The sequence below is a fragment of the Corvus moneduloides genome, chromosome 13, assembly GCF_009650955.1.
Source record: "Corvus moneduloides isolate bCorMon1 chromosome 13, bCorMon1.pri, whole genome shotgun sequence".
NCBI lineage: Eukaryota > Metazoa > Chordata > Aves > Passeriformes > Corvidae > Corvus > Corvus moneduloides.
This window is the reverse complement of record NC_045488.1, coordinates 20,378,598-20,406,469: the sequence shown is the minus strand read 5'-3', so window position 1 is coordinate 20,406,469 and position 27,872 is coordinate 20,378,598. Positions and strand designations below refer to the sequence as shown.

The 27,872-nt window shown below is 52.5% G+C and overlaps 1 protein-coding gene across 3 annotated transcripts; it reads right to left on the bottom strand.

The window, feature by feature from the left end:
- Positions 1-22: 22 nt before the first annotated feature.
- On the bottom strand, positions 23-27,872 carry TRIP4 (thyroid hormone receptor interactor 4). 3 transcript variants are annotated; one of them, XM_032123387.1, is made up of 13 exons: positions 27,510-27,870; positions 26,938-27,104; positions 26,608-26,735; positions 24,355-24,588; positions 23,480-23,558; positions 21,379-21,508; positions 20,863-21,078; positions 20,392-20,518; positions 19,513-19,700; positions 18,416-18,540; positions 18,021-18,112; positions 4,081-4,183; positions 23-264 (listed from the first exon to the last, which is right to left on the bottom strand). In XM_032123387.1, the coding sequence occupies exons 1-13, from the start codon at positions 27,593-27,595 to the stop codon at positions 197-199; spliced, it is 1,743 nt and encodes a 580-aa protein (XP_031979278.1). In that variant the 5' UTR covers positions 27,596-27,870; the 3' UTR covers positions 23-196. The 3 variants fall into 3 exon arrangements, with proteins under 3 accessions (XP_031979278.1, XP_031979279.1, XP_031979277.1); XM_032123386.1 differs by lacking the exon at positions 23-264 and adding an exon at positions 302-3,896 and having other exon boundaries at positions 27,510-27,872; XM_032123388.1 differs by lacking the exons at positions 26,608-26,735; positions 26,938-27,104; positions 27,510-27,870 and adding an exon at positions 25,085-25,182.

The window sequence follows — 27,872 nt, the reverse complement described above, 5'->3', positions numbered from 1 at the left end:
GCACAGGGCTGTGGGGCCAGTCTTGGTGGAAACATGTCTCTTTTAATACTTTTGGAATACAAGAGATAAAGCAATACCTAAAAACAATCTGAGATCAGGGATCCATCTTGCACCAGCTTTCCAGAGCTGAGGACCATCCTGGCACCCTTCAGAGGCAGTTGGGTGCTTCATGGGAACCAGTACTGCTCCCCGGCGCTCACCCCACAGCTTTCTGCTTCATTAACCCCTTCTTTGCTCCCTGATGGATCTTCGCATCCAGCTTCCCTGTAAAGAGGGGATTAAAGAAAAAAAACCCACAACAAACCCTCATCACTCTTTATTTTTAAATGCTATTTGCAATGCAAATGAGCTGGAGGCAGCAAGGTCTCCTAGTTAGTGTGTTCCTGTCACATCCAATTATCCTGCTTGAGGAGCCAGGCGTTTCCAGCCGCCACGGCCTCCCCTCCGCAGGCGCGACACCAGGGAGCCAGGGGCAAGCGTGTCCGATGCGGCCAAGAGACACCGGAGAGGGGGAAACTCAGCGAGGAGGAGAGTAAATTAACATCCAGCACTCGCCTGCCACTACCAGGGGGGAAACCGATCCCTGCGCCTGCCCGCGGGATGCACGTCGACACGTTCCGAGGGAACAGCGTGTCGAGGACACGTTTCTCCAGGGTGCGAGGAGAAGCCAGGACTGGGGACAACAAACCCTCAGCTTGGGATGATGGTGCAATGGGCACCCAGTGTGATGGGGACACCAGCTCCACGTGGCCAAGTGCCAGGTTGGTGGTCTCCAAGGCCACCTGCTGCCTTTGCCACCAGGGAAAACCTCAGCCAGCAGCTCCAGTGGGACCTGGAGAAAACACTGCCTCCCCTTGTCCTTCACAGCCCTTGGTGGCTTCACTTGGTGGCTTCACCCACTTGGTGGCTCCGCTTTCCCACCTGGGACAGGAGCAGGACACCAGAACATGGGATTTTGGGAAACTCCTGCTGAAGAAGACAGAAGCCAGGCATGGTGATGTGCTGCCTCAGAGGAGCGTCCCTGTCCTCTTCTTCCTGCCCGTAAAAACGCAAGGATGCTCCAGCTCTCCCAGCTCCCAGAGAGACTCTGCCAGCAGCCAGCTCCTGTATGCCACATCTCTCCAGGACTTGCCTTCCTGCTGCTCCCCTGCATCTTCCCATCCTCTAAATGCCAGCATCGTTCTGTCTCCATAGCTGGGAACAGAGACAGGGCAAGATACACCAGGTTCCAAAGTTCTACTTTGGCCACTGCGCTGGAATCTGCTGGTAAATGCCCGTGTGCTATAAGAAGCAGGTGCTTCTCCAGAGAAAATGGCTCCTAACCAGCCAGTGACCATCACCTTCTGAAACCAAAACTTCTCTGCTAGCTCAACAAAGAGGGTTTGCAGGTCACTGCTAGCTCAACAAAGAGGGTTTGCAGGTCACCATGCCACAGATCCACAAACTGAAACACGGCTTGCAAGACAGTCTGGGAAATCCTCCATCCCCTCGGCCACCTCAGAGAAGACTCCCCCCACCGCCTAAGGATGGGGAAGAAGCCCCCTCCTTGTAATGGCTATTTCCAGTCATTGGCACCCAAGGAGGCTGAGCCAGCCCACCCAGAAGCAGTATGTGAGACCACCCTGTCCCCATGCCAGGGGTGGTTTTGGCAGGAGAAAGGGAGCAAGTTCACGCTCTCTCCATGCTCTGGTCCCCCACCACTGCTACTGTCACCAGGGCTGTTACATTTCAAGTGCCTGCCTGCTTCTCCTGGACCCCAAAAACACTGCGAGGCTCCTCTGCTCTTCCAGCTGGCAAACAGCACACAGCACACAGGTAACCTTTAAGAAAAGGCTAAAAATAGGGCAAAGCCCCAGGGTCCCTTGCTCTTTCTGATCAATGATTCAAGGCCTCTCATCTCACACCATGTCCTCTGCTCCTCTGCACTCTTCCAGCCGCTGGCTGTTGGAGGCCGGGTTTTAAGTGATGCTTCAGGGAAGCTTTGCCTGGATTCAAGGAAATCTCCCAGGAGAAAGGCCACGGAGCTTTGTCCTCACTAAAACTACGTGGGGACGTGTTTGGGGAGAGCTGTGCTCCCAGATGCAACACTGTGCCCATCCCTTCCACACAAACAATGACCCTGGCAGCAAAAATCGAGCCACGTTAGGGTTTTTTTCCCATCCCCAGGCTGCTAGAAACAACTAATTTGCAACAGAGAAGCATCCGGATGTCATTGTGGCGAGGTCCATGCTGTTATCTGGCAAGGAAAACTGCTCTGGCTTGGTTTCCCAACAGGACAAACTGGCATTTTGTCATGGTTTGAGCCAGGTTTCAAGGAGACCAGGGCAGCCAGCAAGGCCAGGTGGGGATGTGAGCCGGCACCTTCCCTCTGCTCTGCTTCCAGCTGGGAGAATTAAGCTTCTCACTGCCTGAGATGCAATGCCAGCTTCTATTAACACAGCGCCTTGCGCCGATGAAAGGTCAAAGGCTTCCCTGCTCCTTCCCTAGGCTGTCACAAATATCACCCAGACGGACCATGTCCCTTCCGGGAGGTGAACGTGCAGCTCCACAGCCCCCCCGCGCTGCTCCCGTGACAGCTCCTATCGGGATGGAGGGCAGGGAAGGCAGGGCCAGCAGCGGGAGTGGGAGCACAGGCAGCCGCCAGCACAGCCGGCTTCCTTCCAGGCTGTTAGACTGATCCTTCTCCAAGCAGGAAAGTGTCACAACACAAAGGAGATGAAGTGACAGATGGGGAGGGGACCGGCAGCACCTGCACCCGGCGAGGCAGACGCGCAGGAGCCGCACAGCAGCTTCGCCCTCTCCCACCCACGGCTGGACAGAGGCAGAGGCGGGAGTGAAGGGGCACGAGTGAGCCTGGCGAGAGCAAAGGAGAGGTTAAAACAAGAGAAAAAAAGGATGCAGTGCCTGCACCAGCACGCAACGGCCACAAGGCTGTTCTCCCACAGCCAAGACGTTTGCATCCTCAATAACTCCTGCCTGCTCACTGGCACTGGGAATAACCCATCCATGGGGAGGACTGTGCCACAAGCAAGATCTGAGCACTTGCAGCTCTCCAAGCGCTGGTCTCCACTGGCTGAATGCACCTCCCAGGTGCTGCTCAAAAAGGCAAGGAAGAAACCAAACGGTTTTGCAGGAAACACCCTAACATCCAACTGTGGGAGAAAGGTGCTTCTTGAGCAGCCTCAAAGCCAACAAAAATAGCCCTCTGCTGTGCTTCACAAAGCCCTTATTAACCAGTCCTGAGAAATCCCAACACTCCTGAGCCCCAGGTACTAGTCCCAAGGATCCATGTGCAAAGGAGGGAGATCACCCAGTTGTCAGTTCTGCTGAATAAACAGCCAAGACTCTTCCTGCTTCTGCTGCTTTTAGCCCGTCAAATTAATTTTTCACATCCCCTGCAAGCGCGTGCGGTGCCTTCCCCGGGCTGTGTGGTGGGGAGGCTGCTAATAAGGACGGAGCTGACTGCGGGCTCCCCAGCTGCCGCATCCCTCCTCCATCCTTTTTATAGCAGCGGGCAGGAATAACTGGCAGCCTGCGGAGGGGCTGGTGGCTCGTAAAAGGGACTAACGACGCCGGCAAGTGGAGCGCGGACAGATGCTGCGGCGCTTCCCCGTGCGCTCTGCCAGGGCATCCCATCCCACCGGCCTGCGGATGGGGAACATCCATCTGGCCCTGCAGCTCTTGCTGTTCAAACCCTCACTGTCCTCAGGAGCAAGAGGGTGATTTGGAACTACAGGACACGGAGGTTGCCAGGATCTGCCTGGGCATCGCTGCACCGACCCCTATCCTGATCCAGGCCGATGCCAGCAGCAGATCGGCCACCGACACGAATGCTCTTTGACTCCCCCAGTGTCTGCAGAGGCAGGAAGAGGCACGCATTTGGAAGGAAGCAACATCTGGGGAAAGGGGAACCGAAGACAAAAAAAATATTACAGATGTATTCAAGCCATTAAACAAACACCTCCAGATCAAAGAGCAGAGGGCAAAGGTTGGGAACTCATCTGGCAACGGCAAGCTGGGGTGGCGAGGGGAGCCGGCTCCGAGGGCCGGGGGGGCATCTGGGGAAACTTTACTACTTACAGATTTTGTGTTTTCCTTTGATGGGAAACTTCAGAACCATCTCCTGGGGATTAGTGCAGATAAAGACAAATGGAGACCCAGACTCCTGGCTCAGGTCCGGATACTGTGAAACACGGAGAGACACAGAGAGCAGAGTCAGAGCAGCTGTGTGGGTGCAGAAAGAGCTCAGTGGGCAAGAACAGAGGGATCTTAGCCAAAACATGGGTTATATGGAGGCTGTACCAGCTCAGACTAAACCACTTCAAGAACTTTTAATGAAAAAACCCAAACAACTTCAGGTTTGGGTCTTACTCTGCAAGCCCCTAGCTCAGCCTCTTCCCACCGCACCTCTGCTGGTGCTTGCTGCCTCTTTGGATCCGCTCACCCTGGGTGTTCCCAAAACCCCCTCAGCCCCCTTTAGCACCGACCTGTGTTACCCCTGTGGTTTCACACTTGATTTAGGATGATCAGAACCCTGGGGTGTTGACAGGGAGGCGGTCGGGGCCCTGCCATCACCAGCCCACCTGTTCACTGGGACAAGCAAGGGACAGATTTTCAGCCTGATGCATCCAAGACTCAGCTGACCAGAAATGTGAGTCTTCCCACCAATCCCTAACTAGTCATGGACAGCACACCAGCACCTCAACCAGAACAACCTGCCAAACCCAGCCTGAAATGACCACCAGAAGGGTGGCCACCATCAGCTGTCCCAGCTACGGACACATCCCCAAATGTTCCCCACAAAGCTCAATCCCGAACACAAGGATTTGAGATTTGGAGAGCATGTCCTCTGTCCTGCTGTGGGACACACATCCTTTGACATTCACTTGCATCTAAAGGGTGAGCAACACACCTGCTACACATCCAGGCGATGGCTCAGAGAGGCCAGCTCAGGGCCGGTCAATGGAGGGATTTTACCACATTGAAGACATGGGGGAATTTTATAGAAAGAGAATAAACAGATTATAGAATCACAGAAGCATTTAGGTTGGAAAAAGACCTCTAAAATTTTTTCTCTCATTAACCATGTGGGGAAAAAGGAGAAAAAACCCACTCCATGTGGGAAGCACACCAAGATCCTGGCTGGCTGCAGCTCAGCCTCTCTGGCATTCAGAGGTGAAATGCAAAACAGTCATAAAAAATGTATATCTCAGCTCTCACCTCAGATTGTCCATGAGCTGCAGAGCTGGTGCTGACAGGCGCTGAGGCCAGCGCATGCCACGAGAGTGCTCCAGCCCAGGAAACCCTGCTCAAACAGACTGCGGAAGTGGTTTTCCTTCCATGGGAAAACTGCCTTCTTTTTTTTCCTGCTCCCCTGCCTTCCTCGAGCAGATCCATCAAGGCTGCTGGAGGGGACAGGATGCCAGACCAGATGGAGCTGCGTGTCCTGGCAAATCCCCCATTTGTTACTAACAAATGACTCCTAGGCCGAGTGTTTGAAAAGCTCTCACCAACCTGCCAAGATGAGTTTGGATTTGCCCTGGAACAGCTGGGCACAGCGAGGGAAGCAGGGAGCAACCCGCTCTCCCCACACTGCAGCAGGGTTTGGCAGCACTGCCAGCAGTTCAGGGAGACTTACAGAAGCCCAGCGATGGGATTGGATCAATCAGCATTTCCAAGCCCTCTCATTTCACAACAGCATGTAAGAGCTGTGCACTGAGTAAGAGAGATGTACAAGCACTCAGCTGCTCCACGCAGCTCCGTGCCGGGGAGGAGGAGCCGCGCCGATCCGCATCGCGCGCTGATGCCCCACTGCACCGACCCGGGCTTGGACAGGCTTCTTCCTCTCCGTTTTTTTTTTGGCTGAGTCACCTCACTTGACTTGCTTCCACTGCTGCATGCCCATGCCAAGGATTTTCATTTCCCATCTGCAGGGAAGGAGGATCTTGGAAGGTTAGGAAGAGCCAACGTGAATATCCCCGGCCAACACCTGCAGAGTGTGAAATGCTGGCACCGCTTTGTCGCTCTCGGCATCACACGGGTGACTGGTGGCACCTCCATGTCTGGAGGACCTAAGGACAAGCACAGCCTCCAAAGGCCACCCAAACCTGGCTGCAGAGGTGATCCATCCCTGCTCCCCTACACCTGGTTCAGCCCATGGCTTCTTCAGCCAGGTGGGGCAGCCAGGACGGGTGTGTTGCAGAGGTCCTGCTGCTGGAATACAGCTGCTTCCCAAACCCCCTCAGCCACCACCTCCCAGGTGGACCTGGACACCACCATGTCCCCCTCACACCCTCATCCAGGGAACATCTCCCAAACAGGCATCAGCAGTGAAAGCAATAGCCAGGTCGGTTTCTCCACAGACAGCTTTCATCCAAAACCAGGATCAAGCCTCCAGCTCCAACAGTTCCAGCTCAGTCTGATCCCAAGGCCAAGGTGGATGCCACAGCTGTGACTTGGATTCCCGCTGCCACACCACAGCCTTTCATCTTTGCTCCCAGGGTGCCTTTCTGTCTGTGAGCCAAATCCCTTCATGTCCCACATTTTAAAAAGCTTTGGTCCTTCCCTCTGGCATCTCACTCCCAGGAGGTAGGGGAGGAGCCCCTCGTCCAGCCACTACATTTAAGGCTCCCTTCTTCCCCCAGTCCCTTCCATGAGGACATTCCATTCATTCATCCCACAGAATTTAGGAAGTTCCACTCTCAGCGGAGACGATGCCACCAAGACACCAAACAGGTCTGCCTCCGTCACATTTTCCAAAGCTGCCCAAGTTTATGTACCAAAACTTCATTTCTCACTGTTTCTGCTGCGAAAGGTCAGTCAAGTCACTCTACTGTGTCTGCAACGCAGGAAGTGTAGGAGACGGAGAACAAATTTATTCCCAACTACTCCACCCCACAGGCAGCCCATCATCACTTCAGCAAATCTGAGCTTGGAATAAAAGCCCAAACCCCACAGCTGGTGAGGCAGAGTGAGAAGACAGAGCATATCCTGTCATACTGGTCAGGTTGGACGGGGCTTGGAGCAACCTGGTCGAGTGGCAGGTGTGTTTCACCCCATGGCAGGGGGTGAAATGAGATGAACTTAAAGGTCGCTCCCAACCCAAACCAGTCTGGGATTCTGTGATCCCCAGTAAAGACGATCTTCAAGAGCAGTTTTTCAATTAAGAGGTGAATTCAGAGGGAAACCATGCTCCCTCTCTTCCAGAGACCAAGAATCAAACCCAGCCAGGAGTCTGATGGGGGATGTCCCTTCTTGAATTCAACAGCACGCATCGTTCTCATCTTGGAGTGTTCCTAAGACAGGTGCTGGTACTCCAGGCTTTACACTGCCTCTACCTGGAAGCAACTTGGCATTTAGGGGAAGGTGGATACAACAGACACAGTGCAGAGGCCAGATTATCCCTCAAGAAGGAGCAAACCCACCCTCCTCCAATCCTGCAGATGAGCAGGGAAGCTCGAAAGAGAGGGGTTATGCAATGCAACTACAGTGTGAAAAAAATGATTCAGCCTCCTTTCAGACCTTCTGCCATCTTGTAGCCGGCTGGTGACAAGGCAGGTGGGAGGCCAGTGGGCTCTGTGGGCTGCAAGCAGCCGACATGGCTCACCAAGAGCTGCTCCTCCCACTGCTTCGCACCAATACCCCACAGACGCGCTCCACACACGGCCTCCACGCAACCACTGCCCCCCCTGCTCGTCCCACCTCTCCAGCTGGGCTTCAGCTTGCTGCTAACAGGTTTGGAAGATCCCGGCTGTGAGGAGATTAGGTGGGAGGGAAGAGAAAAGCAGAGCTCAAGGCAGCTTAACACCCGCAGGAAGAGCTCGAGGTTAAATGAAGCTGGAAAAGGGAGCTGAGCACTGGGCTCCTCCGAAAACCGGCCACCAGACTCACCCTCACACCAGAGCCAGCGCTTTGAACGTGTATTAAGTGGCTATCAGATGTCCCCAATAGCCACCCAGCTCAATCTGCAAGCAGGGATAATTGCTAATGAATGTTCCCTACACTTTGTTTTCGCCATCCCTCGTCTCCCATCACCAGCTTGTCACCACCAGGAATAGCAGCAGGGCTGCCAGCCTCCCGCTCCACAGCCCACAGCAAAAGAGCAAAGGAGGGGACGAGCCAGCTCAGAGCCAGCAGAGACACGAACCCACCTTCTCTGACATCTGAGAAAAAAAATTCCTGCTATATTCCCCCCCACACACACCAATCTGTTAAATTTTTTTTTTCCCCAATTTAGGTAAAGCCTGCAGCAGGATGCCAGGGCCATGCAGGCTCACCCAGCATCGCTGGTACCAACGCAGCATTTGGGACCCTTTGCTCATCCTGATTCCATCTCCACAGGAGAAAAAAACATGGAGAAGGACCATCCCAAACCCCTCCTCTGCTGCACCCCTCCCCAATAAGCTGCGCTGGCTTGAACCCAACTGCTGTGACCCGAAGGCAGAGGAATGGAAAGAGCAGAAGGAAAACGTCCTGGGGGGAAGCCAAACCATCACTAACGAGATGAGCTCTGCTCTGGTGCATCCGAGGCAGGAACAAAGGCACCGCGTGCACGGAGCAGCAGCTCTGCGCAGCACAAAGCCCGAGCGCTCCCGGCAGCTTCTTTAGCGACCCTCCAGGAGCATTCTTGCTCTCATTAAGGCCTCGGGACACAAAGGGGTGGGAATAGCCCCAGTTTCACACACAGCAGCCTACGGAGCCCCGAAATGCAGCCTGAGCTCTCTGCTTTCATTGCCTCGGAGCGCACATCCCGGTTAGCTGGAGTGTGGCGGAGAATTGCACGCTGGAACCTGTGGTCCTTCCCCTGGTCACTGCCACCCTCTCCATCTTACAGCTGCCGGGGGCACCAGCAGCGAGGAGATGCTTGCAAGGTTCATAATGGAAAGGGGTGAATCATTTTCCTGGCGTGGCTCCTCAGTGAACAACAGGGAAAACACGGCTCGCTCTGCCAGGCAGCGCCGGGCCAGGACACCCGCTCCAGCCTTCATTTCCCTGCTGCTTTCCAAGAGCTTCAGAATAAAAGAGGCAGCACTGGAAAGCAACGCTGTCTGGAAAGAATAAAAGCAAGCAGAGCCCATGTGTTGGCAACAGAGTTCACCATAAAATGCATTCAAAGGGGAAAAAATCATCCTGGTGGAGGCAGCATCCCCTCCAAAAGAGCGGGGCTGCTGGAGCCAGCAGTGGCAATAAATCGGCTCCTCCCAGCAGGCAGAAACACACACTGGGCTCTTCCTGGGTGTTGGAGACACCCCTTGGCCACGTGCAAAAAGAGGAGTGGGATGCAAGGGATCCCCTGGGAGCCCAACTTCCTTCACCCCGTTTTCTTGGTGATTTGTGGGACAGGCGGATCTGCTCTTCTTTCATGCCTCATAAGCTCCACTGCTGTCAGAGCAACGTAACAGGTAATTAACTACTAAACAGCCATTTTCTCGTTCTCTCCGGAGGGAAATTGCTCACCATCCAGCTAGAAAATATTTCTTCAGTGGTTTGCAAGAGCAAAAAGAAAACGGGCAGCTTTTTGGGAGTGACGGGGGTGCTGCGGCCAAACAGGGGCACTTGCAGCAATTCCTGCACCATGAACACATGGATCCAGGAGAAAAGAAGCCATCAAAAATGAGAGACTATGTTTAACTGGATGTGGGTGCCACTGTGCCCAAGCCACGTCTGGCTTGTCACTTTTCCAAGGAGAGGCGTTTAGGAGCATCAGTTCCCTGTCTGTTGTTCTGACAGCAGCAGTCTCCATCATCTCTTTACAAGGACATTCCCTTTGGGGAATTACCCAGCCAATTTTCCCAACACAGCCTTCACCCCGAGTGCTCCAGGGCACATTCACCCGAAGGTGACGCCCAACTGCGAACAGCAGATCCAGGCTTACCACTGCTGTGTCACCTCCTGACTCAGCCCTCCAGTCCTGGAAAGCACTTGCAGAGCACCTCAAAGCTTCGCTCCGAGCTTTGATCCCCCTCATGACACAGTCTTCCATCACACTTCCAACTCTAAGCACGTTCTCAAGTACCATCTTCTAAGGTCATAGGCCAACCAGCCTTTGGCCCATGAGAAATGTAACATTTTCCTAAACAGAAACCCGAAAGCAGATCCAAGTTTCTAGAAATGCCAAATTTTCTAGCTTGAGGCAGAAACATCCAGAACACGCACCCAAGGAACACTACAAGCTGTCCTTGGCCATGGAAGAGCTCGGGGATGCAGCAGAGCTACTCCACACAGAGGCTGCGTTAGCAAAGGGATACACAATCCAGATCAACGGAACGCGAAAAGAAGGAAAAAAAGCAGGATCACAAAGAAATCCAAACAAAAGCCGTCAGCCAAACTTTTGTTTGAAAGCCTGTCAGGTCTAGACTGCAACGTGTGAGGAAGGAACAGCTCGAAACCACAGCTGCTAATGGTTATGGATTTGGCAATCAAAATGTCTTTGTTAAAAAAAAGAGAAAAAAAGTTAACTGCCTGACTATTGAGGTTACAAACCGCAGCCTTGATGCATTGTTGCAGTCAACATCCTCCCTGCTGTTCCTGAGCGCTTACAGCTGCTGCTGGCAGCTCGTGTGCTGGCACATGCTCCCTGCACCAGGATGCACAAGGAATTTTGCGAGCCTGCCTTCCTTTCCCCTTCTTCCCACCACAATGCCTGGCAGCCCTCGGCTGCTCTGCCCCTCGCACGCCTGGCTGGTACGCAACCAGATCCAGGCACAGCAGGCTGGGATCGCCGCGGGATCCTTCCCTGGCCGGGCGGATCCATCCGGTGGGTGTTCTCCACCCCCAGCCCGGAGCCCGGCTCTCATCGCGGTGTTCCTACACCACAGGCTGTACTTTGATTTGAAGGGCAGGGGAAGCAATTAAAACACAGTAACTAATAACAGGACTTTGAAATGTAGATTTAAAATTCAAACTTGCGCTGGTGCACTCGGAGCAGTCTGCCAGGGCTCCAGGAGACCCAGAGGGCCCAGCGGTGCCAGCAACAGCCGCTGCATCCCCCAGCGCTCCCTGAACCGGCGTCGCAGGACCTACAGCCACCAACACCCTCCTAAATCCCAGCCCAGGACAACACCCGCCCATGGTAAACCCTGGAAGGGCTGGACATGTTTATAGAGCGCCTGACGACCGGTTCAGGAGAAACTGGGTGGACTTGGAAAAATATTTAGGAAGGTACTAGCTGAAAGAGCTGTTTTCATCCCCCCGTGCCAAGGGACAGCAGGGGCAGGGCTAAGCTCAGCTCCAACGCGGCCCCGCCGCCCGCACCATCGGACAGAGCCGGCAAAGAGAAGGGAAAAGCGATGGGGTGGAGGAGACAAGGGGAACCAGGGCACCTCGTGGATCTGCGCCTGGCGAGAGACAGTCAGACTTCAAGCAGCTTCACAAAGTCCTTTCATAACCAGAGCTGGGAAGCACAGGGGTAGGACACGCAACCAAGCTGGAGAACCCAAACTTTGGGAACAGGCCCTGCACACCTGTGTCCCTGCCCTGGTTCCCGAGGGCAGCTGCCTCTCCTCGTGCTGACCCTTGCTGCTGCTCCCAAAGGAGGTGTGATGCCAGCAGCTGCTCCCAGGATTGATTCAACCCCTCAAACGGGATGGGATTTCTCATAGGACCAGGAAAGGCATCGGAGCAACCGGTCTGTTCAGGGTTAGGAAATCAATGACACACCAACAAAAGCTTAAGCAAGCAGAGTCCTTGGGCACTCTACATGTACTGTGGAGGTTGTATTTTGCAGCTGACACATCATTTGGGGTCACCATGGAAAGGGTGGTCACGGCTCAACCTGGACTGGGAGGCAGTGGGGCACCTGACCTGGGGCTCCAGGTCAGTTTAATCTAACCCTCAGTTTCAGGACTAAATAAAACCCAAACACTGAGAAGACAGCAACTATCAGTGACCACATCTGAGAGAGGGAAAAGGCCCTGCCACCTCGTGAGTAGTTTGCTGAAATGGTAGCAGAGGCGAAGTCCACAGTCATCATTAATTAAGTCATATGCTTCAGCCTTGGCTTCGCTTTCTCCCTTGGGTCTAGGAAACCAGAGGAGAGGGCAAGCAGGCCTCTATCATTCGATTTCTTTGGCATGCTAATGCATTCCTAAATTAATCATCATCAAGTGACAATCTCTCCTTCATCTTAACAGCCTGAGCAGTGGCCTGAGCAAACCTGCTGGCTTATGCAAGGCAGCTGGAGCCTCAGAAGAGCCTCTGATGAAAACCAAAGCACTTCCCATATGGAAAAACTCCCCCATCTCTTACCGTCTCTAATCCAAACCAGCTGCATTCCTGCTCTGCTCCCAGAACCACGAATCAGGGGATTTTGTGGGGTGAGAACCTGAATTAAAGAGATGCATCACCCTGTGAGCCAGCTTAATGCCTGACACCACTGGATCTGGCATCTGGCTACACAGAAAAGACAAATTCAGCTCAGGAGAACGCAGGGACCTGTGAAGTTCAAAGGCCTTTCATGGATTGCAATCATTAACGGCCACGTAGACTGCTGCAGAAGGAAGGATATCTGACCTAGCTAAAAATCCTTCACTGGGAGAGGTGCCTCAGGAATGAGAAGGCAAACATCCCGGTGGTGGAGGCGAGGAAGGTGCCAGGACAGCCACAGCACCACACAAACAGGCATTTGTCTCACTCGGAGCCTGCGCTAGGAAACCTTTCCTTCAGGGACTGGGTCCTCATAAAAAGTCTCTATGCATTTATACTGTTCTTAGAAGTACACATCAATGTCTGTGTTTGTGTTTCTCCCTCTCATTAACTCCTTAGGAGAATATTCCCAGAGGGCTATTGTTCCTTTATTTGGAGATAATCTAAACAGGCACCTTCTGGAGTCTAAATATAGAAAGCCTCTACCCTTCTTCACTCCTGTTTGAGAATCTAAAGTGAGTCCTGTACACTGGGCACCTGAGTCTCATTTTTTTTGTTGTTCTTTTCACCAGGGAGGGAAGAGGAGGCCAAGAGTTTAAACCCAAATTTCCTGAGTGAGAAAGCTGGAGCCTATTTAAATAATAGTTGCAATCTCATGGCACAAAAATAACTTCTACGTGTTCCCCTGTGCAGATTTAGGACACTAAGTGATCACCTAGAAATGAAAAATAAACACTTAACTCCCATCAAACATAATTAGCCAATATTTCAGCCCAGCATAATAGCTCCATCCAGATATTGGCATGAGTGTGTGTCTGCACTCAAAATAAGCCAAACACACCTATCAACCACCAAAACAGCAGCAGGAAACGCTCTTTTTTCAGTTAAATAGTCTCTCAGATCAAAGTCATTAGCAAAATGAACATGGACTTCAGAGCACATGGAAATGGCATCAGTGTAAACACTTCCCTGCTGGCTTTAGTCCTGTGCCAAGCCCTGCCTGCCCCATCCCACAGATCCCAAGTGGGCGCTGCTGAAGTCACTGACACCTCGTGCAGGAAAACAAGGGCAGCTCCTTGCTCTGCCCAAGGTGTCGGTGACGTCAGCCCCGGAGCAGGGAAAAGCCGTAGCGAACGCTTGGATCTCCAAGGGGGAAAAAAAGTTTCCAGGTCACCTCTAGCTGAAAAGTGTAACAAAGGGATCATTCTGGTCTTGAGCAGGGCTTTTTGGGCTGCTGCCAGCGAGAGAAGGAAATGAGCCCAGAATGTACTCTGAGGAGAGGCAAGATGTGCAAAGCTCAACTGGAAATCCTGAGATTTCAGAGGGATCTCCAGGCACCCGGCAAGCAGGGCTGAGTTCAGGAAGCAGCTCCTGCTTCGCTTCCCTGCAAACAAAGCAGGTGACACTGGACACCTGGGCTGGACCCTCCTACCTGAACACAACTTCTGCTGCCAGAGCAGCTTCAAGCCAAAGATCACAGCTCTGAGCAGTAAAATGTGGTGTAAATAACCTCTGACTGGAAGAACTGCTTTATTTTCCATGTGGGAAAGAGGCCCAGAGGAGCAGATTTAACTAGTTCATGCAATAGGCAGCACAGCTGGGATTAGGGTACCTGACGTGCCACTGATCCTAACCCCAAGGACATCTCTACTCTTCCTCTGCTCCCTGCCACCACCAGCACTCCAGATCCTGTTCCATCATCACTTCCCACACGTCCTCAGGATCTGCAAACCATCTCAACAACGTCATTTGGGCCTCAAATGCCGCAGGTAGGTCAGAGGAAGGTAGGGCTGCCCCCTCTGAGCGATGATGAAAGGCCAGGCTTACATGCGCAGTAAAAACGTGGATAAAAAACCCCTCCCTGGTCATAATGCAAGAGCTCTGGCAGGGAATGGGCCTGACTCTGCTGGGGCAGCATTGCTTAATTTTGGTTTTTTGAGCACAAGTGTGAAAAAAAAATTAAATTAAATGAGGGTAATGATAGAAAAATACCAGCAGGGTGCTGCAACATCTTCATTAGCAACCCGAGAGAGGATGCAAACAGCAGGGAAATTAAATCTGCAGACAGTGCTAAACAGGGAGTGGGTGACAGCAGTGAAAGGGCTGAGAGATAATGGAAGAGTCACAGTGGGGACAGACCACAAAACCATGGAATCACAGATTGGATTGGGTTGCAACAACCTTAAAGCTCATCCCATTCCACCCCATGCCATGGGCAGGGACACCTTCCACTAGGCCAGGCTGCTCCAAGCAGACTGGCCTTGGGCACTGCCAGGGATCCAGGGGCAGCCACAGCTGCTCTGGGCACCCTGTGCCAGGGCCTGCCCACCCTTACAGAGAAGAATTCCTTCCCAATATCCCATCCATCCCTGCCCTCTGGCAGTGGGAAGCCATTCCCCCATGTCCTGGCACTCCTTGTCCCCAGTCCCTCTGCAGCTCTCCTGGAGCCTCTTTAGGCCCTGCAAGGGGCTCTGAGGCCTCCTCAGAGCCTTCTCTTCTCCAGGTGAGCACCCCCAGGACGAAGAAAAACAGGTCCAAGACCAGGAAGAGTCTCCCTTGCCTATGGGAACAAATAGTCACAAGAGTCAAACCAAGCTTCTGTGGCTGCCAAAAAACACTGGATCACCACCAAAACACCATGAGCAAGCCAGGAACTATTTCATCCTCGGGAGGTTGGTATAACCTGCAAGCAAGGCTCGCCCTGCACTTGTGAAATGATTTCTTCTGGAACATGCAGGAGCCTCAAACAGGAGGTGGTGAGGAGGAGAGGTGTGAGTCAAAGCACAGCGCCTGGAAAAGCTCCACAGCGGCTCAGTCCCCGAGAGGTCTCTGCTCTGCATCACCTCCCCTCGCCTGCTCACACATTCCTTGAAAATATCCAATGTTTCTGCACGCCCTAAGTGGTGAAAAAGCATCATGTTTCCTTGCCTCTGTCCCTGAGCTACAGGGAGTCTTTGCACACTGGGAAATGGCTGGATCACAGTGCTGACGCTGCTGATGAACCCGGGCTGAAACACCCACGTGAGCAACAGGAATTTCTTATTCCCAGCGAGACCCAACTCGGATTTCTGAGCTGGTGCTGCACACTTTGTCATCTTGCTGACATTTGCAATTAAACTCAGCTCAGCTTCCTTCAGATGCACTTGCTGCTCCTGAGAACCCACAAAACCAGACATTTCCTCAGAAAGGCTCAGATCTCTGGATTTAAGCTCACAAGCGAGGGAAATTAACGCTGCTTAAAGGAATCCTGGGAAAAACGGACAAAACCACCGTAAAAAGGCAGGAAATTAGGAATTATAAGTAGTTTGCAATACAGAAACAGCAAAAAGCCAGAGAAATGCAACCCAGGAAGTGCCAGAGCATTGAGGAGAAAGGGAAATCTGTCATTAACAGGTTGGATAATGGTGCTCCTGGAATACACTGCTCTGTCTCCAGTGCCTCTGCAGCCAAGCAGTGCCAGCAAACTGGGAGGGATTTCCAGAGAACGTGGCTAATTGTGAGGGTCCTCCATGGGAAGATTAAAGCTAGCTACCTACAGCACAATTCCCAGATCAGAGATGCTGTCACAGCCATTCTACCAGTGCCTGAAGAACACATCCACAAAGGAAGAGGAGGGATTGTGACAGACAGAACAGTGCTTGTAAGAGACCAGGATCTGTTTTTCCACCACTGTTGCAGACAGCAGAAGATGGACAGGAATCTCCACTGGAGCCCAAACTGCAAATCAGTGGATGCTACAAAAGAAAATCCCTACAGTGGCCTCGGTGTCCCTTCCTCTCTCTCTCCCACGGCTTGTTCCCATACAATGCCAAATACTCCTGTAGGTTCCATGGTATTCCAGTCCCAAAGCTCCCTCTGCTGCTCATACTCCAACCTCTCTGCCTTCCTCCTGTGACTAACAGACACAACCTCACCAGAAATACAGTCTCTGTCTTTCCAGGCATCTCTCCCTGCTAAAAACCTCACAGGGTCTGGGAAAGCCAGAGGAGCACTCCTGCTGCCTCTCCAGCTCATCACAGCAAGATCACCCTGGTGGATTCCTTCCCAAAGAATCCATCTATTCCACCTCACAAGATGGTCATGGTTCACTATCAAACCCTACATGGTTTGGTGATTCCCACCAGACCAAACCTGACATACACAAGGGGCAGTGGAGTGAACAAGGATGAAATGGGATCAGGAGCAGCTGTGCTGTGCTGGGTGCTAAGTGCAGGTTTTTAAGTCCATGAACCACACCCTGAGGAAAGCTCCTGCTCCAGATTTTGGGCATGGAGTCAGTCACAGCATCAGACTCAGGCCTCAGGAGGTCTCCCAACCAAAGCAGGGCCAACACTGAATTCAGGTGAGGCTGCCCACGACTTTGTCTTCTTGGGTCTTGAAAATCTTCCCAGGTGAAGACTGTCCAACCCCTTGGGCAATGCCTGCCCCACTGCTGGGCCATCCTCATGGTAATTTGTGTTCTTAAGCCACACTGAACCCTCCCCTATCAATTTATGACCCTCCCACCGTGTATGTCAGCACGCAGCCCGGCTCTGTCTCCCAATAATCTCCTTGCAGGAAGTGAAGATCTCTCTGTCTCCTGCCTCTCCCCACAGGGCTCCAGCCCCTAACCACCCTTGGAGTCTCCATGGGATTCGCTCCAGTTTATCAACAATTTTATGGTGACCCAAGTATTGCAGATGTGGTTTAACCAATGCAAAGAGGAATAATCACTTCTACTGGCTACGACTCCTCTGGGATTCGTGCCTGCTCCAGGACAGCAGGTTAACACATACTCTCCACTCTATCTTTTGGATCCAAGGTCATCAGGTTAGTCAAGCATAAGTTTATCCTTAGGAAAATCCACACTGGCTATTCCTAATGTCCTCCTCCTCCACGTGCCCAAAACTGGCTTCCCAGAGTAATCTCTCTACGAGGTTCCCAGAGACCAAGGTGAAGCTGACTGGCCTGAAGTGTCCAGATCATCCTTCCTTCTCTTTCTAACCACACGTGCAACAGTTACCAAGGGTCCTCTCCTGGTTTCCATAACCTTCCCAAGGCAAGAGTGGCCTCACAAGGCCACTTGCCAATGCTCTCAGCACATCTGGACACACACCATCATCACCCATGGACTTGCATGGGTTGAGATTTCTCAAAAGACTCCTGCTTCTAGCCTTGCTTCTCTACAGCTAGTCCTGTGGCTCTCCTGTCCATCCTCCCTGCTGGGAAAGAGTTTACCTCCTCCCACAGCTCCTCCTCCAGGTCCCTCAGTGCCCCAACCAGGGCACAACACTCACCAGCTAGGCCAGGGTGACACCACCAGTGAGGCCACTGTGACCTCCAGCTCCTGGAAGAAGCACCAGGCAGATCCAGCAGCTACAGACCACGATCCCTCTGCAGGGGCCAAGCCCCCTCTCCTATAGCAGGGCAGTCAGTGCTGCCGGCACCACAGGGCAGGGACAAGGTCCCATGGCACAGCACCACCACTGCTGCAGTTTTCCATGCTGTCCTGAGTTGCCAGGTCCCTTCATGTCCTCTGCCACACAAATCCCTGCAACAACTTGTGTCTTCTCAACACCATCTAAAATTTCCACTCAGTGTCTTCTCCAGAGGTGAGTTCCACCACTTTAAAAACCCGCTGGTAATGCAAGCCTGGAAAGGTTCATTTCTGCACTCACCTGCTCCTGAAATTGCTCTTGTGATAAACAATCAGTCACGTCCACACAGCCCAGGAGGCATCCTGAGGGATAATCACTTGGAAATTCCACATCTGCAGCAAAAGAAACATCTCTTCAGGGAGCCCATATTCCCACACACAGCTGGGATCTTCCAATCCCCAGGTGCCCTTCCCTCTCCTCCAGGCACCTCTACTTTCTGAGGCACAAGAACACATACAGCAATTTCAACACTTTTGTGTGCCTTTTCCGGGTCAGGACCTTCCCCATGAAGGACTAAGGCTGGGAAATTTAATTTTATATCTAGCTTTCCCTGCTCAGCAGAGAGGGATTTCTGACACTCTCATTACGTAGCTCAGTGTACCAAAGCATTCCAAGAACCAGGGAGAGGAGTTCACCTTTCCGGAGCAGCATTCTGTAGGTGGCCTCCAGTTCACAGATTTCCTGAGGGGAAGGTCTTTTAGCAGTAGCTGCAATCCATAACCTCCCTCGATGAGAAGTGTACCAGGTCCTGCCCTCCACCCTAAAGAACAGAGGAAAATTTAGGACTAAAATTCCAGCAGAAATCGCCCACATGGACAGATTTTTCACTCAAACATAGTCAATTCCTGCTGCTAAGCTTTGCCCTGATTATCCCAACTCAAGCAACGTGTCGGGACCACAAAGAAAAGCCGAGATAGGCAAAAAATAATGTCACAAATAAAGCAGAGCGTGTCCTCAGGGCTTTAGAGGACATCAATCCCCAGCAGGGCCAGCAGAACACATACGCAGGACAATGTCTCACAAAAGTCCCTTACAAGCTCCCAAAGTCACACAGAACAATCAAAGGAGCAATAAGGCACTAGGTCTCTGCATGGAGCAGAGATCCTGGGATTCTGCAGCTGTACCAGAGTGGCTGGAGCATCCCCAGAACACCTGGATGCAGGATCGGGGCACACTAAGATTTACAGCATCTTTAGCTTGGGAAGTGAAAAAGCTCCACTCTCCAAAATAAGAAATGTGGTGAAGGGAAAAAAAGGCTGAAGAAGATTTTTTGTTCACTATTAACAGTAGGAGCTTCTTTTTGTAACCCAATTCCCAGCCCAGAGGGGGAAGGTAGTGGCAAGGGCTGGGTTTCTTTTAAACAAAGCCTGGTGCCACTGTTGCCTTCTTTATCCTGAACAAAAACCCAGAACATATTTCAAGTGATTACCTTATCTGCTTTTCAAATTCCACACAGGAACGCCCCAACTATAGCAATGAAATCTCAGCCTCTCTCTACATTCACCCACTGTGAAGAAACTTGTCCCTTACAGGTTAGGTACTATCCCAAAAAAAGAAGAGGTTCTCCAGCTCCTCAAGCCATCATTACACTGGAAGAGGAAGCACAGCTTGCACACCTGGAGCTATCACAGGTATCAGCTGTTGCACAGAGCCAGTGGGTCCACAGAGACCCTCTGAGGAACACAACTTCCCACCTTCCCTGTGGAGCAGGAGCTGCCTGGGATACCTTCACCTTTTGATTCCTCTCACAAGCAAGGAAGCCCAAGGCTGGTGCAGGCTGAGGCACCAACCATCATCCGAGATCTCCTGCAGCTCTCGGTCCTGAATCCGCAGCCTGCTCCGCTCCAAGCCAGACTCACTTCCAGCCTCCATGGAATGAATGGTTTTCCTTTGTGGGAGCAAACCAGTTTGGTCCACCCACTTGAGTGTTCAAAAGAAAACAGGGAAAAGGTTAGCACCTCTCCAGGAATAATGTGTATCAAGTGCAAATCCTATTTGAAGTTTTCCTTCATTTATGACCTTTATGCCCTTTCGAAAACGGGAATCTGGCAGAAAAGGCCTCATAAAATAGAGCTGAAAGGGTGATACAGCCTTAGGCTGACTCTCAGAAACTCTTCTGCTTTCCTGAAAAGCAGGTGGGAGGCTAAAACTCCAACAAACCAACCCACCAGGAGCAGGGCATTGGCAAACCTTCTCTATCCCGAAGTGGGATGGTCAGTGAGGGACACAGGGGAGGAAAGAGGGGGTGAAAAACAAGGGGAAGCAGGGGGAATGGCTTCCCACTGGCAGAGGGCAGGGTTAGATTGGCTATTAGGAAGAAATTCTTTACTGTGGGAGTTGTGAGATGCTGAAACAGGTTGTCTAGGGAAATCACCCCATCTCTGAAAGTGTTCTTGGCCAGGCTGGACAGGGCTTGGAGAAACCTGGTCTAGTAGAAGGGGTCCCTGCCCATGATAGGGGATGGAATGAGATGGTCTTTAAAGTCTCTTTCAGCTCAAACCATCCTGTGATCCTTTGGGGCACTACAGACGTGCTGGAAGTGACAATTCTTCAGCTCAACTCTCCCAAAATTAGTCACTACTCTGGAATAAACCCCTGAAGCCCCACTGACCAAAGGAGCAGGCTGGAGGAGACGGGGATTCACCAAAACCCCAGAGTTTGGTGTCATCTCTGCCCTGGGGCTCCCGGCTGGCTCGCTCAGTGCACCACAGCTCATGGCCTCGATGGTCTCATCCAGTCTGCAAGCACAAATGAGAGGAGTAAACATTCCCTGCTTCCCCTGGAACATCTCCCTTCTCCCCACACACTCTGACCCAAAGCATTTTTTGCCCCATTCCCCCCAGCTAAATGATTTCCTTGCTCGGTCTGATTTCCAGTTTGAGAAGTCAACTGCTCGAGTCATTTGAGCTCAAATGCTCTACTGCAGAAACTCAGCTTGGTGTGCATTTGAGCTGAATTGGTTCTGTTGAGACAGGCCTACTGCAACACCTGTTTCCCAGGCAGCTTTAACAGGCATATCAGACCACTCTCCAGAAGGATTTGCACCTCCTTGCTCTCGGGCACGCTGCCAGCCCTCACGCACTTGCTGTGGTACTCAGCCATGTTGTTGTCCTCCTCCAGGATCTGCCTGCCAGCGAAGTCGATGGTGATTTTCTTGGCAAGCCGAGAGGCGTGGCGCAGCTCCCGCAGCTCCTGCTCCCTCTTCTGGAGCGCTTCCCTTTCCTGCTTGGAGAGCCACTGGTTGGAGTCCGTGGCAAAGTAATCCGACTCGTCATCAATGACCTGGGTGCGACGCACGCTGGGAGAACAACCCCCACAGGAGAAGATGAGCACAGTGGGAGCATGGCAGAGCCCCAAACCCACCCTCCAATCTGCTCCTTTCCCATCTCTCTGGAGAGCCGGACTGTCGGGACAAAAAGCAAGGACACCCAAACAGGATCCATTCCAGAGACTCACTCTTGTCCCACCAAATGCCATAGTTCAGGTGTCTGTGGCTGCAGTCTGGGCTTTAGAAGGAATTCCCAATGTTTTGGCTAAAGGCACCTCACCTGCCAGGTCACTTATGCTATTCATGACACTCTCCCACCTGGTATCCTACCTTGTTCTGTCAAATTCCAATAACTTGTCTTTGTGCTTCACAGCCATCTCCAGGCCTGATTTGAGTCTCGCTTCCTGGCGAGGCAGCAAGCCTTTGCTTATGGCATCCAAATTCCCTGAATTTTCAGCACCTGAGACACAAAACAAACCACAACTAAGCAGCCAGTGGTTAAAGCCATTTGGGTGGGCCAGGCTGCAGAAATGCCCCCTAAACCAAATGCCATCCCAGGAGCTAAAAGTACAGCTTCGTAGGAAGATCAGCATCTTTCCAGGGAGGTTGAAGCCACAATTTTCCCTCAAGCCCATTTCACAGACTCCTTCCTCCAAAGAGGAGGAATCACTTGAATATCACAGTGACAAAGTCTGGGTAGAGTTTAGGGAGAAGCTCTTGCTCTTTGGTTCTCTTTCACCCTTCCCTAACAATTCGGGCGGTCAAAATTCCTCCCATCGCCAACCACAGGCCTCGGGTCACAGAATCATGGAATGGTTTGGGTTGAAAGGCACCTTAAAGCTCATCCAGTTCCACCCCTTGCCATGGGCAGGGACACCTGCCACTAGCCCAGAGTGCTCCAAGCCCCGTCCAACCTGGCCTGGGACACTTCCAGGGATGGGGCAGCCACAGCTGCTCTGGGCACCCTGTGCCCGGGCCTCACCACCCTCACAAAGAGGGATTTCTTCCCAATATCTAATTAAATTTCTCATCTTTTAGTTTAAAAACATTCCTTCTTGTCCTATCACTATCTGCCCATTTAAATAGTCCCTCTCCCTCCTTTTCATAAGCCCCTCTAGGCACTGGGAGGGGCTCTAAGGTCTGGAGGCTTTTCTTCTTCAGCAACAACCCCTGCTTTTTTAGGAGTCCCCTCCTAAAAGCCAAACCCTCCCCACATGTTGTTACCCCCAGAAAGAGCCTCTTGCCCAGGACAGATTCCAGAGAGACCCAGAGCCTTCTGCTGCTGTTTGTGGCCCCCACAAACAATATTCTATCCTGACACACCACACCAGGTTCCCCAAACCAGCTGTTTCCAGAGATGGAGAAATCTATTCCCAGCATACGCTCTTCCTTCTTACCCCTCCTGGCAAGGGGCCCAAACCCAACCAAACAAACAACAGGGAACAACCAGAAAAACCCACAAAAGGTTTGAACCAGAGCCATGATGGAACAAACCAGTGTATTTCACCATACTGGGAAACGCCTTTGTTTCAGGGAAACAATTGCCTGTATTTCCCTTTGGTCGCTGATCCGTAATTGTTATTCCCAAGACAAACAGCAAACCACATTCCAGCATTTTTACACAGATAACAAAGCAAGAGCTGGCAGGGGCAGGAGGGAAGAGAGATAAAACAAGTAAGAAAAGGCATCCTGAAGTACACCAGCATGTGTATGGGAAGGACAGAACAGCCTGGCTGGTGCTCTCAAGGACTTCCATCCTCATGCTATCTCCACAGCTCTAAGGAAAAGCCCAGACCTGGAGTAAATATTTCGCCCCCACACCTGGAGTAACTACCTCCCAGTTCTTCAGCAAAGTGTATTTTCCAACCAGGAACACCATGACCTTGGCTGTAGTTCAGCTAAACTCAGACAAACATCCCCACAATGCACAGGTCTTCGCTGGGACACCGGGTAGTATTTCCTCTTGCTTTCCTTGGCTCTGTTCCTATTTTTAGCTCCCAAGATAAGTGTGAGACAAGAAGAGCCATTAGGAAATATTAACCACCACCTCTCTAAGCCCAGCAAATCAGACAGCAGCACTTCATCTTCCACAGCACACATTCCAGAGGAGACTTATCCTAATTTTCAAGGACTGCTACAACGATCCGGTTCATGTGATTGATTCTGGAATGCTGAACGAGCAGCCTTGGGGCCTCAGGGAAAGGACAGCACACGCTGCCATTTGACACTCGCCACTGCCACCTCTGCTGAAGCCCGGGAATGCTGCCGAGGGCTTGCAGGAGAATCCAAGGAGGCAGCTTCAATCCATCCCTTCAACGCCTACCACAGACACAGGGCAGCAATGAGGCAAGAGGCTCGGTGAAGCCTGAAGGAAATAATGCACACAAACCATTCAGATTCATTCTGTTCCAGGTATGGAATTGCTACTGACCTGCCATGAGCTTCTTCAGCAGCTTCTGGCTCTTGCTGGAGTCCCGCTGAAGAATGTCCTGCTCTTCTTTAGTGCACACCTGAGGAAAAGAAGGAAATGAAGGCTTGGGAAGGACATCACATGGGAAGGATGTCACAGCTTGACCAGTTTCAGAGCCCTGGACAACAGTTCAGGCTGTTTAAAGTGGCAGTGACAATCCACACCTCCTTTTCTTCCCCACTGACACGGGGAGAACCCTGGAAACTCGTTGTTTACTAAAAGAGAAGTGCAGAGTTTGGTTTCTCCCTGTTCTGTGGGTGGACACGTTGCTGACTGAGCTCAAAGGACAAGAGATGAGCTCAGAACCATGCCAGGCAGAACCACAATCCTTAACTTGGAGGTTTTCTCTCCTTCTTGGCCACTGGCAGTTAAACTGATCATTCAAAATAGCAACCAACCTGCTCTAAAACATTTTGTTCTACCCAACCAGTATTTTCCTCTCTCATGAAGAGGAATTTCCTCTCACCTGCCATCAGTAACTTGCCCTCTTTCTCCAGAAGGTGCCCTTTGAACTGAATCTGGGTGTTAACAGGTATCCCAAAGGATCCACACTGCACAAGAGTTGAAGGAAAGGCAGGACACTGCTCCTGACAGGGCGAGCAGGGCTGTGCCCGGGATGGGGCTGAAGCCTTGCAGAGATTTTGGACACTGGTGTGACCCACAGCAGACTGCCAGAAACCAGACAAGCTCCAAAGCCATGTAAATTACGAGGGAAACCTCCCAAGAGGTTCTTTCCTCCCCTACTTCAGAGCTCTGCAAGAGGAACTTCCACCTCAAGGGCTGCTTCAGCCACCTTCTGCAGGTCCAAGCGGGGCAGTGAGTCCCTGGTTACTCACCAGGGCCCCGCAGAACAGGCAGGGCCCCGAGCCCTCCTGCTCGCAGACGATGTGCCCGCACTCCAGGCAGTTGTTGATGAGCCTGTGCTTCTGGCCCAGGCACTCGCAGGCGTGGCGGCCCGGGATGAGCACGGCCAGCCTGTCCTGCCCCTCCCTCGTGTACAGGCTGACGAACTTGGGCTTCTTCTTGGAGGAAATGCTACTGCTGCCGACTCCACTGCTGCTCTCCTGGGCCTGGGAAGGGAAAAACAAACAAACAAACAAACAAACTGTGCTCCCAGTGCAGCACTGGCAGCAGAGAGCGAGTGCTGACCCCTGGGCAGGCCGGGAGGCTCAGACAAGTGTTCTGCTGCCTCACTGGAATGAAACTTGGACCAGACCCCAGACCGAGCGGAAAGACAAGCTCAGGCCTGCCAGAAAAGCCCCAAGGAATCCAAACAAAGCAAGGACACCAGGATGCACTCAAAGTTTGCCACCCGTGCCAGCTGGAGCTGCTGGGATTTGGGCAGCCAGCGCTGCTGTCCACGCTCCACACCTGCAGGAGAGCCTCACACACCTCCTTAACAGCTCCAAACAGCAGCTCAGCCACTCCCAAGGCTCATTCCCAAGGATTATTTAGACTCCTTGTTTGTAGCTGTGCACCCTGTGCGTGCCTGTCCCCAGACACAGCTGGTGGTGGCACCAGGGCTGCTGCATTCACAGCCATGTCACCTCCCAGCAGCTTCCCCACCTGGCACAGCCACCTCAGCAGAGGTTTCCCACGCAGGAGGGTTCAAGTACTGAGCTGTAAAATAAATTCTGCTCCTCCTTCTATGATCTGGCCTCAGTGATTTCATGATCCACCTCTGAGTTTCAGTCTGGTTTAGTGACAAGCAGATGCAGCATTTCCAGTCCCCCCAGTCTTAGTGCCACTGCCAGATCCAAACACTGCCACCATGAAAGAAACCCAAAACGAGATAAAGGGACTTTGGCAGATCCTTCTCACTTGTTTTTTTAAATTTTAATTAAGTTAGAAGGTAACTACAAGGAAATGGAACATCACTGTCTGTTTTTAACCCTCCAGTTCAAAAATGTGGCATTTTATCCTATAAACACTTTTACAAACACTTTCAGCCTCTGCAGCCTCCCTGCTCCAAAAAGTTCCATTCAAAAACACGGATTCAAGTTCCACTCCTTACTCAGGAATAGCAGCATTTCTCGGGGTTCAGTGTTTCTATGCTCTCATTCCACAGTTTCTTTCTGAAGTATTTCACTTGCCAAGTGATGCTTTAATCAGCATGACTGGGAATGTTTAAATACAGCAGGAAAGGATGCTCTAACCACTCAGTGGCTTCAATTCCCCACCCTCATATCTGACTTAAAGAAATCCCTTTTATTCCTAAGTACAGCCTCGACTTCTTCACCTGCTCTCTCCCTTCAGGCTTTCTGGGGGAAGAAAAATCTATGCTGGCATATTTGCTACCTGATGATTATTTTACTCCCAGTTATAGACACAAACAAACACAACCTTTCACCCCAGCCTGGATATCATAGAAACATGGAAATGGTTAGGTTGGAAAGGCCCTCCAAGGTCACAGAGACCCATCATTAACCCTCTCTCCTTTCCTCTCTCTCTCCCTCCCTCCTTTTCCCTCTTCCTCCTTCCCTTCTTTCCTTCCTCCTCCCTTCCTCCCTCCCCAAGTGCCCCATCCAGAGGTTTTTTGAACACTTCCAGGGATGGTGACTCCACCACTGTCCTAGACAGCCCATTACAGTATTTGACCACCATTTCCAGGAAAATTTTTTTCCCCAATATCCAACCTAAACATCCCCTGGCACAACTTGAGGCCATTTCCTCTCATCCTGTCCCTTGTTTCCTGGGAGCAGAGCCTGACCCCCCCGGCTGCCCCCTCCTGTCAGGGACTTGTGCAGAGCCACAAGGTCCCCCCTGAGCCTCCTTTGCTCCAGGCTGAGCCCCTTTCCCAGCTCCCTCAGCTGCTCCTGGGGCTCCAGACCCTTCCCCAGCTCGGTTCCCTTCTCTGGACCTGCCCCAGCACATCGCTGTCTTTCTTGTGAGGGGCCCAAAACTGACCCCAGGATTTGAGGTGTGGCCTCACCAGTGCCCACCAGCACATCCCAGTCTGACATGTCCTGGACACTCATTCCCACTTTCCAGTCACATCTTTACCAGTCTCTGACATCCCCTTTACCCAGGCCCCAGGTTCCAAGCCTTTCCAGTGACCCCCAGCCTCCCTGGTACACCCCCACACTCACTTTGGCCAGGTCCAGAGGGGTTTTCACCTCCTCCCCGTGAACACTGGGCTCGGTGTACGCCGGCGTCTCCTGCTTGTTCCGCCCTTTGCGCTTCCCCTTCTTCCCTTGGTCCCCAGCCCGCAGCACTTCTGGAAGTGTGAGCAAGCACAGAGAGGATGGCTCAGTGCCAGCAAGAGAAAGATGTCCCTGGACTCCACTTGGTGACTGAAAAGGGGCTTTAAACTGTCCCGACAATCAGGAACGGGAGCAGTGTCCAAAGAGGGATGCACGGCATGGTTTTAACCACAATAACCAGGTTGATCGGAGAGCTTTCCACCCTGCACCACTCACCGTCCTTTTTCCGATACACGGGGAAAGGCTCGGAGGGCAGCTGGGCAGACTTCCTCCACCTGGCCAGCAGCTCTTCCACAAACCAGCTCTTCTTCCCTTCAGTGCCCTGAACGAGGTCAACAACGTACTCCCGGATCTCATCCTCGTTTGTGATCGACAAGATGTACCTACGGGGGGCCGGGTGGATAAAAAAGGGGTGAGGGGCGGGTGTCCCGAGGTCTAGTCCAGTGGTCTCATCGCACAGGTGTGTCATTTATCCACAGTGTGTCATTTATCCACAGTATGTCATTTATCTCTCGTTTTCGGATCAGGTTTCTGTGGAGACCGTGGTAAGACCGTGGCAGGGGGTGGAACGGTGTCAGCTTTAAGGTCCCTCCCAACTAAGAGCAATCTGTGATTCTGTGACCCCACATCCCCGCCCCGCCACTTCCCCTCCCCAAATCTTCACCCGAGCGACAACCCCGGGCACAGACTCCCGACAGCTGCTCTGACACACCCCGTTTCCTCCGTGCTGGACCGAGGAGCCCCTGCCAGAGGGCAGAAGGGCCCCGCCCGGCCCCGACCCCGCTCACCTCACCACCTCCTCGCCCACGTCCAGCCCGAAGTCGCCGCGCAGGTGTTGGACGCACCAGGCCAGCAGCGCGCTGGGCGCCGCCATCTTCCGCGGGGGACGGGAAACGGCGCCGCACCGCCCGACACCCTCCGCTTCCCTTCCCTTCCCTTCCCCCCGGGAACGCGGCCGCGGAGCGACCGTTCCGTAAGCGGCTCACAGAGTCCGGGAATAGTTTGGGAAGGAAGGGGCCGTAAATCCCATCCACTCCAACCCCCGGCACAGGCAGGGACACCTCCCACCAGCCCAGGTTACCCAAGCCCCGTTCAGCCTGGCCTGGAACACTTCCAGGGATCATCCAGGGGCAGCCACAGCTGCTCCGGGC

Coding starts and splice junctions, on each gene's coding strand:
- TRIP4 (XM_032123386.1), bottom strand. CDS start 27,595: ATGGCGGCGCCCAGCGCGCTGCTGGCCTGGTGCGTCCAACACCTGCGC. Junction 27,105..27,509: donor GTGGGCGAGGAGGTGGTGAG/GTGAGCGGGGTC, acceptor GGCCCCCCGTAG/GTACATCTTGTCGATCACAA. Junction 18,113..18,415: donor CAGAATGCTGCTCCGGAAAG/GTGAACTCCTCT, acceptor CTTTTGCTGCAG/ATGTGGAATTTCCAAGTGAT.